Source organism: Thamnophis elegans, chromosome 7, assembly GCF_009769535.1.
Source record: "Thamnophis elegans isolate rThaEle1 chromosome 7, rThaEle1.pri, whole genome shotgun sequence".
Taxonomy (NCBI): Eukaryota; Metazoa; Chordata; class Lepidosauria; order Squamata; family Colubridae; genus Thamnophis; species Thamnophis elegans.
The window spans coordinates 25,382,205-25,396,763 of record NC_045547.1 but is presented as its reverse complement, the minus strand read 5'-3'; the positions used below and the strand labels follow the sequence as shown (position 1 = coordinate 25,396,763).

Sequence of the window (14,559 nt, the reverse complement as noted above, 5' to 3'; positions counted from 1 at the left end):
CATTTCAATTTTTATTCGGCATTTTGATATAAGTACTAAGGTGAAGAGATACATAAGCAAGACATTTCTCTGTTGGTAAACAACTGGAATGGTTGGAACAGCCCAATACATTATTTATTTCTAGGGTGCATTATAATAATACATTTCCTGGACAGGATCCAGATTTAAATCACAGAGTTTTAAAGTTGGAAAGGGTCTTTTAAACCACTGAATCCAGTTCCCTACTTAGTGCAAGAATCCAAATTAAAAAATTAACAATACACTTCCCTTTCCTTGATAATTGGTACCACTGTTCTTAACTTCAGGAACATTTTTTTTAAACATCCATTCAATTTAAAACTATTATATTAAGTCCTGTACACTGTTACGAAGAACAGATATTGGCAATAATATAAGAACACACCAAATAAACCAAAGTAGTTAAAGAAAGACAGACTTGTTCTTTAAAAAAAATAAGAGAGTTATAACATAAATTAAGGGGCTTAGAAACACACTAATCCCTAATCTTTTCTGATAGCACAAAGATAATAATCTAGATCAATGGTAGTGAACCTGTTCCCTACTGCCCACTAGTGGGCATTCTAGCTTTCATGGTGGGCGGTAGGGGTTTGTTGTAACTCTGCTTTATAAATTTTATAAAGTTACTTCCCTACTTTATAAATCACCATTACTGTGTAACCGGTGGGCGGTTAGAAAATTTTACTAACAAAGATACAAAAGTGGGCGGTAGGTATAAAAAGGTTGACTACTCCTGATCTAGATGCTAAATTGTACTGTTTGGAGTGGACATTTAACGATTATGCTGCCAGACCTAAAAAGATCCTTTACACTTAAGTCAAGAAACTAACTGGATTTGGTGATACACTTTGCTCACATTTTCAAGACAGACATCCAACAAAATAGAGACAACGCTTTGAACACCTCCATCAACTGACAGAAATGTATTGCATTAATAAAGGAGAATATTTTTAGCTCGGGGCTGAGATGATGAGTCGGTGCTTTCTTTCAAATGTTTCATTACTCAAACTAGGTAACAGCGTCAGTGGTGGTGATATTACCTAGCTGAAATGTCTGCAGGAAAACAACCAAGTTCAGAGAGCACCAAGGGCCCCTTATATACTGTACTTTCCAGATAATAGAAACCAGAAGTGGATGAACTGTAAAATGACTTACAAATATAACACAAGTTACTAACAATTCTTCTATAAACAAATGCAAGGAAGATTTTGAATTAAAATTGGAAAAAGAAGCACCATGCTCCTGTAATTTGCACTTAATCGTGTTGCTTGGCTCATGATATCTCAAGGCTGTCCATCCAAATGAAACACTTACGGTCGAAATGGCATTCACCATACCGTTGGTGATCTGATCTTGCCGCATGTGCTTAACTACATCAAACTGGGCAGCTCTTTGCTTGGGAATTACTTGGTCAGCGATTTTCTTCAACTCAGAGTTGAATTTTTTGAACAAGTCTTCAAATAGAAGGGACAGAAGCTGCAATAAAAATTTAAAGTAATTAATTTAATTTAATACAATACAATAGCAGAGTTGGAAGGGACCTTGGATGTCTTCTAGTCCAACCCCCTGCCTAGGCAGAAAACCCTATACTATTTCAGACAAATGGCTATCCAACATCTTCTTAAAGACTTCCAGTGTTGGGGCATTCACAACTTCTGGAGGCAAACTGTTCCACTGAGTAATTGTTCTAACTGTCAGGAAATTTCTCCTCAATTCTAATTTACAACCAAGGAAATGTTGAAATGGAATGATGTTGTATAATATGGTTTATCCAATATTTATGAAAGGAGAAAACTGAGGCTCCTTCTGACTCTGTGGCATTTTAATTGTCCCCTATGTAATAAATTCCTTCCAACTCATTTTATTTTTTTAATTTGATTGTCACTTTTTTTAGTTGGCTCACTAGTTTGCCCATTCACATGCAATGTTTTTTCTACTAATGCATGGGTGTGTGTGTGTTATTTTTATTTAAAGCTATCTAACATGTTTCACAGCAAGGAAGCCAGAGATTAAACACTGCTTTTCATTCTCAGCTTCTTCTCGTCTCTAGAAAACAGCTCCATTCCAAACTTTGCTTTTTTTAAACAATTTTAATTGTCAGGAAGACTAAAATACAGTTGCTAGGGCATGCCAAAAATGCAAGTTCCCAGTATACAATACATTGTTAAGCACCAAACAAGCTAAGTATTTAAACAGGCCCTGTTAAGACACTCTGGAATCTATTGCATAATTTAATTCCTGCAGGGAATGAGTCTGTTTTAAAACTGTCTCCATTTTCTTAGAAGTATTAGCAGAACTCTGCCCCTTTTGGTACAAGGCCAAGTATCTACTTTGCTTTCGAAATTAACATTTACACTGATTGTATTCATCATCTTTCCATCATTGTATCCCTAATAGTTTATAGAAAACACTGGTTGACAAAGCTCCTTTTGGTTCAATATCTAGATCACTTTGAACACACAGTAATTGAAATGCTTTACTATTAACTGCATATTCCAGATTTTATAAACTGCACTCTAAAATATAACTTTAAAGAAACAACTGTTGCAAGCTGTTATTACTTTGAGTTTCTCTTAACTTCCGAGTCTGAATATCACAATATAAATTGCAATAAACTGTACATGATTATTTATAATCATAGTAGCATCATACAATATATTAGCAAAACAAACAAATCTTTTCATGTTTTATAGTGAATTGAAGCACTTAAGTGGCAGTAATTATCCAGGATTTCATACAGAACGATTTCCTATATAGAATATATAATAATGTTCTATAAATTTTTACTGACTTCAAAAAGGTTTCCATTAAATCACTAATTTTCTTTCTGTTTCGATCTATTCTAAAGTTAGACTGACTTTTTTTTTTTACTTTGGTTTATTTTAAAAGGGTTTATTCCTAAGAGCATGGCAAAGATTCACGATAGCCTATTTTTTTAAAATCAAGGGTAAGTGATTAAACACAGAATGGAATCCCAGCAATAATCATCATTAAATTTTCATTGCTAGCACAAGGCCTTTCAAAAAGAGGACTGGGAAGTAAATTATACCCAAATGTGGTTGAAGGTATAAGGGAAAAAAGTGACAGTTCATCAATTGATTTCCACGGAAAATCCTGAGGAAAAAAAAATTAATAAAGAAGTTAAGCTGCTGAAATAGAATTTCACAAATTAGCTTAATGTCAGAGAATTCTAATTAGCCTCCTTGAGATTGCCATTTACTGTTTAAGGCTTTAGAGTGCCAAATTCTCCTTTTCACACAAACTGGTTGCAAAATTAAAGACATTAGGCAGCCTTAATTATATTATCAGAACAGCTGGGATTAGTCAATCTCTGAAGTCAAGACGGTTTTCTTTTGTCATAGGGTAGAAATCCTTTCCTTTCCAGGGTGCCGGATTTTGGTGCTGTTCCATATCTCACCCATACAAAGCAAGCCGAATTAGAAAGAGAGAGGGAGAGGGAGAGAGGGAAATGCCAAACAAACCCCGAGGACAAAGAGGAGGGAAATGCTCAGCAAATAATGAACACATTAAGGAAAGAGAAAAGGTAGGTGAAAAGATTAAGCTTGGAGTCTGTAGGTTTCGCTAACACCTCTGCTGGCACCTGGCCTGCCAAGCCTCTTGTGGGCTGAAAAAATGAAGAAAAAGCTCTGTAAACCAGCTTGGCTAGTGGAAACAACTGTTATCTAAAGCTAAAGCACATTTTGTGCTCCCTTGTCCCATGGGGTGTGAAATTAGCTACTATTGTTTTCACACATTTTTATAGACACAATACCTTTTATGTCTTCACATTGTGCAGATTGCTCTGCTTTTCTCCTTAATACAGGATCAATCCCTTTTCATTCAAATTTTTAAGCAACTGAATTTTTAGCCCAGAAATACTGCCAGCTTTTTAAAGGATGAAAGCCATTTAGACGGAAACATTAACTGAAAACACTGAGTAGCAGGCTTAAAGTAAGGTGCTTTATTATTTTGCAGATATAATGCAAACATTGTGTTAATAACAGCAGAAACACGTCTGCAAGATATATTTTTAACTTACAAAAGTATCATAAATATTAAAATATCGAATAAGGCAATAGGCAGACGGTACTATTTATGAAACTCTAACTTAAAAACCATTGTATTTGAAAAGAATTGTGGCAAGTTCAAGGTATATTTGGACCAGAAACTGCTGTAATGATTTGTAGCTAAGCTCTAGCACAAGGAGGAATAATGTAATGAAAACAAATTATAATTGATTAATTTGCTATAAAGTGGAAAGTTAATCAACTAAACACACATAGAATTGTATTTTTGACTAGTATATTTTTAAAAATATAATAAATAGTAAAGAATTTTGTAGTATGTTTCTAAAAAATTAGAACAATTACTACATAAAAGGTAAATAATGCAGAATTCACCATTCAGCACTGCTCAAAAACTTATTTGTCCTTCTTTCATCAGTGATGAAACAGATGGAATTTTATCTATATTAATGCATGTATAAACTGAAGAGACTGTTATGATCTGGGGCATGGCACGAAAGCGACACAGCCAGAGAACAGATCTAACTCCTCTTTATTGATCCAACTTTGCCCCCAAATGTCCCCACATTTACTACAGGTCCTGGAGCAAAGTTCCAGCACGCACCTTCAGTAACCTCTGGCTGCGAATAGTCCAGTAAGCAAGTTTAGCCAAACAGTAACCAGGGCCAAGAGTCCAATAAGCCAGGTTTAGCCAAATAGAACCAGGGCCAGCAGTCCAGTAAGCCAGGTTAACCAAGCAGTAATCAGGGTCAGCAGTCCAGTAAGCCACGTTAGCTAAACAGCAATCTCCAGGCATCAGCAAGTGCCCACAAGGCTCCACAGATTCAACACTTGTTCCCAACAAATGCCTCTCCCACCAGCACCTCCTTACATCTCAGTCATAAGGTGTGTCTTGTGAAGGGGGCATGGCACTCTCCTCCCTCATAGCTGGCTCAATCTGAGTTGTTCTCGCCTCCTCTCTTCTCTTCGTGCTCTAGGATCAGGAGGGGATGGTCCTTGCTCTTCACCTGAGCTGTGTCTCTTCTGCTCCCTGTCTACAAGCCTTTCTAATACTGAAAAGCCCTGGCCAAACTGACTCTGCCCATCCCCAGTTTCCTCCAAGGTCAATGGAGCCACCTTCTTGATCTCTGTTGGCTCTTGTTTCAGCTAATCTTCCGCCACAGATTCAGATTCTGACAGGCATGACAGGAGACCTTTACTTTTAAGTGTACTTGCTCATGTTTGGGATGTCCTTCCTCCCACTCCTGCTCCTTAAAGAAGATGAAAGGCAGCTTTGTCCTTTTTGCATTTGTCATACTTTTCTGCTGAATTCCAGAGCCACCTCAGCATATGTCATGCAAAGGCTCTCTCTACTCTGCACTTGGGTCAGATTGAGATAAACACTCTACCTGCAGCATTTATCTCTGCATTTCAAATGGGGGGGGGATGCACATGAGGAGTTCTGGTTAACGTCATGGCAGGAAAGGATGGAAAATAATGGAGCTCGGCCGGGCTCTGTGAAATGCAGCTGGCAACTGCTTGCCGGAAGATCCTTCAGGGTCAAGCCGCTCTGGAAGGGTGGTGAAGAAAGGAGAGGTGCTTCATCGATCACGAGGAAACCGGAATTTCCTCACTGACACCCAGTCACAAGCTGGCACAACCAGGATATTAAGATCTTTGCTGGAGCAGTGCGTGGACAGAGCAGTGAAACTGGGTAAGATAACTTCCAAATTTTACCTTAAAGATTTAGCTGAAGTAAAAATTCAAAAAACCAATATTCAAACATTAAGAAAGTGGCGATTGGATTTATGGAGAAGGATTAAAGACTAAAAACCAAAGAGAAAGATTAAAGATTAAAGACTCAGACGTAAAAGAAACTAAAAAAAAGTTTTTAGATATTGGGATACTGGAATATATTGAGTAACTTTTGATATATTAATTTGGTACAAAATGACTCAGCAGGAGACAATAAAGTTCTATGAAGAAATATTATTGATGGTTAAAAGGTTTATGAAAATGTGACAAAAGAATCATAAGGAGATGATGGGATTGTTCAAAAATAAAGATGTGAGTGTAGAACCTCAACAAATGGTGGGAAAAGATGAACTTGGTTAGAAGTTGGAAGATAAAAACTATGTATATGTAATTGTATTATTGTTGTTAGTACTGTGTAAAAAATGTATTGACCCAGTCATTACACTGTCCACAAAATATGTTGGTTGTTAAAAGAAAACTACAAATAAAACATATACAAACAAAGAAAAAAATGAAACATGCACATGCGAGTAGATAAATAGGTACAACTTTGATGGGAAGGTATCAGCACTTTGTGACATCATGCTGGTCACATGACCACAGAATGTCTTTGGACAGTGTTGGCTCAATGGCTTTGAAATTGAAATGAGAATCTCCCTCTATAGTCAGCAACAACTAGCATGGAGTAAAACCCGCAGGAATTCCTTTACCTTTTACTTTTTGGTTGGATGGGAAGGCAATCTTTTGCAAATGCCTTTTCATTTTAAATCAAAGAACATAATTTTTATTTCATGAATTTGGTTAAGAAATTATCGCAACTATATTGTTTAAATTAAATGACCATGTGCATTTGACTGACACATTAGGCAATACAATGTAATCCAATTTTATTAAGCATCGAGGTGCACTTACCTGTCCTGCTAGTTCCAGCCTCTTATTTCCGTAATAATCTCTGTCATCCACTTTGTTATCTCCCTGAGCTAGTATTACCCTGCGGACCATCACAGCTGTGTAGGTGCACTTGGAGCGGAAGTTGAATTCTTTTACCTAAAATACCAAAAATGAGAAAGTTAAAGAGACGGCTCCCTGCATGGAAATGTCTCAACTTTGATGTTTTTAACTCTCTTGGGCATGGTAAGTAAAGGGTCATGCAAACTGAAAAGAATGAATAGTACAGGGATAAATTGCATTTATCATTACAGTCTCTCCTCTCTGCAACAGTCTTGGATTGTATCATTCATCTACCATGCATCATATGCTTGGATGCCACTTTGATTGTAGCTGATCTCTTTCTTCCTTTCCCATCAAGACCTACCTTCATCATGATACCAGTTTTCCCAAGCTTCTGATTTCTGGGAATGGGTCTGACAGTACACAGAATATGTCTGGAAACTCTCTTTCAATTATTCTGGGTAAAGCTCCATATTACACTTCTCAATATTATCCACAGCTAGATAAGAGTACTGGAGAAAATGTCATCTCAGAGCAATACATTCATTGTTATGTAAACTACCAACCAGATAATTGCCCGATCATTAACTTAGGGCTAACTTTGCTTAATTCTGTTATTACATATGGTCAATTATATCTTTTTATAGTACAATATATCTAGTATGTTGCAGAGCATAGTGCTCGTTCTGGATTCAAGCCACAAAAGAGACAGAGAACCAGGGAAGAGAGGCTGCAGCTATGCGATCCGTGTATCATTAATAGTAAAACCATTCCAATGAATGGTTTTATTGTACTGTTGGTAATAACAATTCAGTGGTTATTCCGTATAATATGGGAAAGGAGAATACTGTTTTATTTAAAGGGCAGATAGTTTTTCAAGGTTTAATAGATACTAGGATCACACTCTCTCTGATTATATACATATCACTCAAAAGTTCTAAGTAGGACTGCTTTGCGTCTCATCCAGGATCAACAATCTATTCTGCAAGATAGACTGCAAATTCATCTGCATAAGCATGTTAAAGAGATACGGTTGTTGCATGCATTTATAAATGAGGATACCAATTAATACTAACATTGAATGAATAATGGAAAATTGATATACTTTAAATCTGTCACTCCTGCTTAAAATTATATAAAATTTACTTTAATTACTTTTTGCTGTATTGATTTATAGATGTAGGAGATGAGCAGGCTCTTCTGGAGGGCAGGGTTAAATGTATAATGAGTTTGGAGTCATTGTGCAACCACAAAAGACCCATGTCCACCCCCCACCCCTGTGAATTCCATTGGCCTTTACAGTCCAATTTAGCTTGGACTGTTACCTGCTCAGAGTCTTGGGTATAGGTGACAAGAATAAACTTTTAGCAATTTGAACTCAACACCTGTTCCTGATTATTTGTGCCTGACAATCGTTGATGTTGTCTTGAGTTTTATGAAGCCAGATGGTATATAAGTGGTTGTACATATAAACTATCACCAGAAGCCAATAATAATAAATTGAGCAGCAGTTCTTCCTGCGTTCAATTTTCTCTATCATTCCATAGTCATCTCTGCAAAGTAGTAAAAGCATCTGGCTGTTTAAGACCAAATCACTTACCGGCACATGGGCAAGAATAGTTGTTGCCAACAACTCTCTTGCTTCCTCCATCTTGGTTTTCTTGGGACCTCCCCACATTCGCTGCCTTCGGACTTTATTTCCCAAATATTTCAATGCCTGCAAAGCGAAATGAAAAGACTGTGTGCTAAAAATCATTATTGTCATCATAATGTACTATACATGTCACAAATCACTGTCAATGTACTTTTTTCCTCTTGAAGAAGTTCAGTATTTATCGAGACGTTTTATTTTACAAGGAAGCCAACAAGCCAGAATATGACAGGCTTGAAAGCAAAACCAGAGAGCAGGACAAGGTTATTTTAAACAAGTGATGGGTAGAAATTTTTGAGCAGTACAATTACTCTGTTACACTCTGTTATTTCAAATTAATCCCTTACAAGAAAATATATCACCTAGCTTGAGATTAACACTGAATGGGTAAGCATCTCTTTTTCTAGCTATGCAGTAGATGGCTTCTGTTTAACAAGGCTCATTTTCATTTGATCATATGGGCCCCTTCTGATATTAAAAAAAAAAAACATGCAATCTGAAATATAAGGCAGAACCTTCAGTTTATGTAAAGAATATTTACTTTTATTTTGCTTGTCTGGTTTCATTTCAGGTAAATTTCAGTGAATCTGCTAAAAGTCCCATTCATGTAGTCAAAATACTGTGTATGAGCTAGGTTTTTCCTACCCATCCAAGTAATTTGGATGGGACAAATGCTTCAGTAAATATGTACTGGGCTATTTCAGATTTTGGTAGGATATTTTAAAATGTTACCCCTACCCCCATTTTTATGACACAGGTTTAATAATTTAGTATTCTAGAACAAAGTAGAAACTTCATTAGCCATCTAATGGAGCAATCCAGAGTTTTATTACTTGAACCTTTCCAATTAACAGTTCACTATTGTATAGGCTTTTGGCTATGGGCTTACTCTCGTGACCTAATTAAGCAAAACAGGGGTGACAAGTAAAAGATATACTGGTGCGTCTTCTTGCTACTCACTGTTTTTTAAGGGGTAAAAGGCCCAGTTTCATTACAAATGTACTATAGATGGATGCTTGAATATCGCACACCTGCATCTGTGTGAAAATCTGAGCTTTTTGGCATTCCTCCAAGCTGGGGCCAAACGCAGCCATCACATGCTCCTCTGTTCCAATCATCTGCACAATCTCTTGGTCACTCTCAACCCCCATGGCCTATAATAGAGGGAGGAAGAGAAATAAAAGGTAGAAAAGGGAGAGAAAGAATGTTGGCTTTCTGTTAACTCGCTGACATTTGCTTATGCTAATTTGGTATTGTAGTCAGCAAACTCTTAAGCAAAAGCGAGTTCTCTCAGAAATAGGACCATCTGGCATTGGCAGCAGCACCTCCTCATCAAAAGGAAGTCTTGATAAGCAGCACCGAAAGCAGGAAGGATGAATGGCGAGACAGTATATTTTTTTACTAGAAAGTTATTGGCTGATGCATAAAGAAACTTCATGCATTTTCTCAATAAATAGCAACTGACAACTGTAAGCAGAATCAACTAGCTGAAGAGCTTACAGGAATTGGGGCTTGTATATACACAATCCAGTAAAGCTGTATAATGTTATCACTGTTCACGTTCGCAATATAGAATAGAATTCTTTTATTAGCCAAATGTGATTGGACACACAAGGAATTTGTCTTTGGTGCATATGCTCTCAGTGTACATAAAAGACAAGATACATTCACCAGGAATCATAAGGTACAACACTTAATGATAGTCATAAGTCAATATGCACCTCCCTTTCTCAGGAATAGCTGCATTTAAGGTGGGGTTAATGAAGACTATCAAATCCTGCCTCTGACCATGCTGCATATTGGAAGAGGAGTGTGGATTGTTACCGCAGCACTGTGTAGGTGCTTAGCATACAGACACCAAAACCAGCACTTAGCAAGCACGGACCTGCTCCCATGAAGAATGAAGGATACGCAAAGGAAAGTGCAAAAACAACAACAACAACCCAACAACCCCAAAACCAGAAACTTTAAAAACACTCCACAGTATGGTAGGAAATTAAGGTAGCGAACTATAGCCTGCCCTCTTACCGTCGCCTGCCATGTTTATGGATTGTCTCAACCAACGAAGTGAATCCAGCTTCTACTTCTTTGTGATGCAACATTAATGAGTATTGGTAATGAGTCAAATCTTATAAAAATAGAAGTTTGGGATTTCACACATAGTGCTATCCTTAGAATCATGTTATGTTATTTTGTTTCCCAGATGTTTATAAGCATCGGATTATATTTTATATTGGGGGGGGGAGGGCTTACAATATAAATGAGCTTTTCAGGTTTTAAATCTCCCCAATCTCTCTATAAATAGTGCTTCAAACTGGCACAGCAGTGCAGATCTTTGTGAATTGCAGATACTGTTAAAGCTTCTGCTTTCACCTAGCTCCTTGGAATTACACCCTATCAAAAATGCATATTAAAAACACAACAGTAGTTAGGATTCAACAACGTTGAAGGGGTCTTAATATTTGGGAGCTGCTAACTTAGAGTCCCTCTTGTTAGCAGCATTGCCTTCAAGTAGAATACAAGAAAGGGACTTTCTTGGTGGCAATTGAGTAAGTAGAACTACCTAAAGGTAATTGTTCCCCTCACACATATGTGCTAGTCGTTCCCAACTCTAGGGGGTGGTGCTCACCTCCGTTTCAAAGCCAAAGAGTCTATGCTTTCCGAAGACGTCTCCGTGGTCATGTGGCTGGCATAATTAAATGCCGAAGATGCACAGAACACTGTTACCTCCCCACCAAGGTGGTCCCTATTTTTCTACTTGCATTTTTACATTCTTTCGAACTGCTAGGTTGGCAGAAGCTGGGACAAGTAACGGGAGCTCACTGTTACGCGGAGCTAGGGATTCAAACCGCCGAACTGCTGACCTTTCTAATTGACAAGCTCAGCGTCTTAGCCACTGAGTCACTGCGTTCTTAGAACTGCCTATCTCAAGATATTAGATGGTGTTCTTTACTTCTCTTTAAAATACATTTGATTCTGCTATGATTTCCTTTACAGGCTGTTAGATTTTACTTTGTGGCCACCACATGCGCTGAGAGCTAATAGTACTTCTGAGCTGTATTTCTCTTTTCCTGCAGGTTTACATTTGGCCATCTCAAAAGCCTCTGAAAGATTGAATGGTTTCTGACAATATGGGCTAGACGTCAGAATTTAGAAAATATTTATTTCTTGGCAGGGTACAGTAAAAATCTTACAACTGTATTTCATCAGTCAGGGAAAACAGAGAGAGGTGCATTCATGAAGCAACTCAAATTATGTACACAGTCCTTCTGGGAGGCAGTAATCCCATTCACAAACAGATCTACACCCCCGCCCCCACAATTATGACTCCTTGCAACATTTTGTCTGGATTCCATTTTAATTTGTTATCCTTCGCCCAGCACATTAGTAACAACTACAGACAGGCATTTAGCGCTAATTCATTTCTTGTTACAGAAAATAGGTTTGGGTGTCACGTTGATCATACCCAGCAGTGTTATTTTGAAAAGTATCAGCAAGAGAAGGGATTACCATAAACCAGTGGTGGGATTCAGCCAGTTCGCACCTATTTGGAGAACCGGTTGGTAACTTTCTAAGCAGTTTAGAGAACTGTTGGAAGAAATCTCAATTTGTTTTTCCCCACTTTACAGGGCTAATCCTGTAAGGAAGGCAGGGAGGAAACATTCTGGTGTTGTTTCTAGCCTAATCTTTATTGCCCTGCATACAGAAACTGCCTTTCCAGTTAACCCTTATTACCATTGTAACAACTAAGGCGAAGTGCCCATCGGCCTGAGTGACATTGACTTGGCCATGCCCACATGATCACATGACCACCGAGCCCCGCCTATCCAGTTGGTCATTAGGGCAGAGAACTGGTGGGTAAATTATTTGAATCCCACCACTGCCATAAACCATACAATAGCTCCCATTCTAAGAGCAACTCTAAGGAAGACCATCTAAAATTTACCCGTGAGACAGGAATGAAACCACTTACAAAGCCACGTGTTTCCAATTTCTATTTCCAATTGTCTCAGTCTATCCAGAAAAAATATACTACTCAAAGGCTATTGAAAGAGTTATGAGAAGCAACAGGAACACATTCTCATTATTGATCCTCAAAGATCAAGCTGACCTATGTGGTATCAACCATAGTTCGTTCTAAAGCTTTGTTTGAAATGGTCAAGATAACCTGTTACTATGAGCACAGCCTGAGAACCCGCCAAGCCATGATCCAGATGATTTGCTGGTTTCATTTCATTTTTTCCCCCCATTTTATTGACATTTATAGGCCGCCCTTTTCCCTAAGGGGACTCAGGGCGGCTTACATTTCATAGGAGAGGAGTGTAAGACAGGACACAAAAGAAATGTGAATAAAGGAAAATAACCAGTAAAACACAACATTCATTCGACATTCGGGCAGGGCGAGATTAGGATCTTATCCCCAGGCCTGACGGGATAGCCAGATCTTGAGGGCTGTGCGGAAGGTCTGGACGGTGGTGAGGGTGCGAATCTCCACGGGGAGATCGTTCCAAAGCGTCGGAGCTGCAACCGAGAAGGCTCTCCTCCGCGTAATCGCCAGTCGGCACTGACTGGTGGATGGAATTCGAACATATGGCAGAGCTCATATTAAAAATAAACACCTTAACCCAGAAAGTTATTTTTATCTGGTCCCCAACAAACTGACAAAGTATTAATGAATATCTGGTATGAGAGATAATACTTCCAATTATTCAAAGAATTTCTAGGGGTTATCAATGTATATTATGGTTCTTCAAAAATAAATCCTACTTATTAAGTGCCAGATAACAGTAATTTTGAGAAAATTATTTTATCATATGTTATTTCACCCTTATTCACTGGTAGAGCATGGGTTGCTGCTAAGAAATTTCCCCAAAGAATTTAGGATTGTTTGGGATTTTATGAGTAGTAGTAACCTGTTTTTCACTACATCAACAGATCAATAAATAAACAGACAGATAGATTTGTTTGCAAATCACTACATAAAAAAATACTACTATCTAAAGGTTAGTTGCTAGTTCATATATAATGTAAACACAAACAGCAACATTTATTTCAAATAATTACAGAATGTAGTGATAATTAATCTCTTGGCAAATATTTTGCAAGTCAAATCCAAAGCATGATAGTATAACTAGGATTGTATTATTGTAATGTACCATTCAAACGCTGCAGTCAACTTGCTCTTATCTTAATAGCCTACTGTTAGCAAAATATTTATCCATTTCATATATAAAAAATGCTATCCAGACAGCCAGAGTTTTATCCTCCAAACATGTACACTACTCTAAGAAATGTTTTCTTTTATGAAATATAAAGATGTGGCACAGAAGTAAAATTTAAATTCATAGTTACTGACACACAAATAGGAAAAGAAGTTACATGCTTTCAGAACATGTGATGTTCTTCTCTGATATGAACAAATAATTGATCTGGCAAAATGAATTGGAAGTTTTTTCTTATTAGGAACAAATAATGTACTATTAAAATCAGAAAACACATAAAAATCCTAATCCCTAAAGATAACTTTTCAAAGTAGCCCCAAACTCCAACCCATTTTTTGGTTTGCTGTATTGTGATCAAGCACTGCCCTCTTCTGGCAATGCTTTTCAGATCTGAGATGTTAATACAACACATCTAAAGGATGTAAGATTATGGAAGACTTCTATAAGTTTCTGCCTTATAGAATTCCCAAGGCAAAATTAATGAACTTAAGAATTCAGTGGCCAGCAGGTGCTCCACAAAAGTTCAATTTAATTGATTGGCTGCCTTTAAAATATTTATAAAAATACTGATAGATATATATATATATATATATATATATATATATATATATATATATATATATATATACACACACACATACACACACACACACACACACACACACACACACACACACACACACACACACACACATATATATATATATATATATATATATATATATATATATATATATATATATATCACAGGTTCGAATCCCAGTAAGGGTATGGCTAGCTGATGAGAGCTAAATAGCTTGAAATAGATCTATACTAGTCTCCCTTTATTTATTTATCAGCACAAATACAACACACACACACACACACACACACACACACACACAAACATATATGTTGTATTTGTGCTGATACAAATATAACAACGGCAACAGTAAAAATATTGGGTTTCTGTCGTGAT

General features: G+C 37.3%; 1 protein-coding gene across 1 annotated transcript in view; it reads right to left on the bottom strand.

Moving 5' to 3' along the window:
- POLR3B (RNA polymerase III subunit B) overlaps window positions 1-14,559 on the bottom strand; it is a 79,632-nt gene that overhangs the window by 52,860 nt on the left and 12,213 nt on the right. The window contains exons 10-13 of the mRNA XM_032221573.1: window positions 9,411-9,533; window positions 8,329-8,445; window positions 6,690-6,824; window positions 1,333-1,494 (exon numbers count right to left, since the gene is read on the bottom strand). Of these exons, the coding sequence (XP_032077464.1) occupies window positions 1,333-1,494; window positions 6,690-6,824; window positions 8,329-8,445; window positions 9,411-9,533 (537 nt within the window). The remainder of the gene's footprint in view (window positions 1-1,332; window positions 1,495-6,689; window positions 6,825-8,328; window positions 8,446-9,410; window positions 9,534-14,559) is intronic.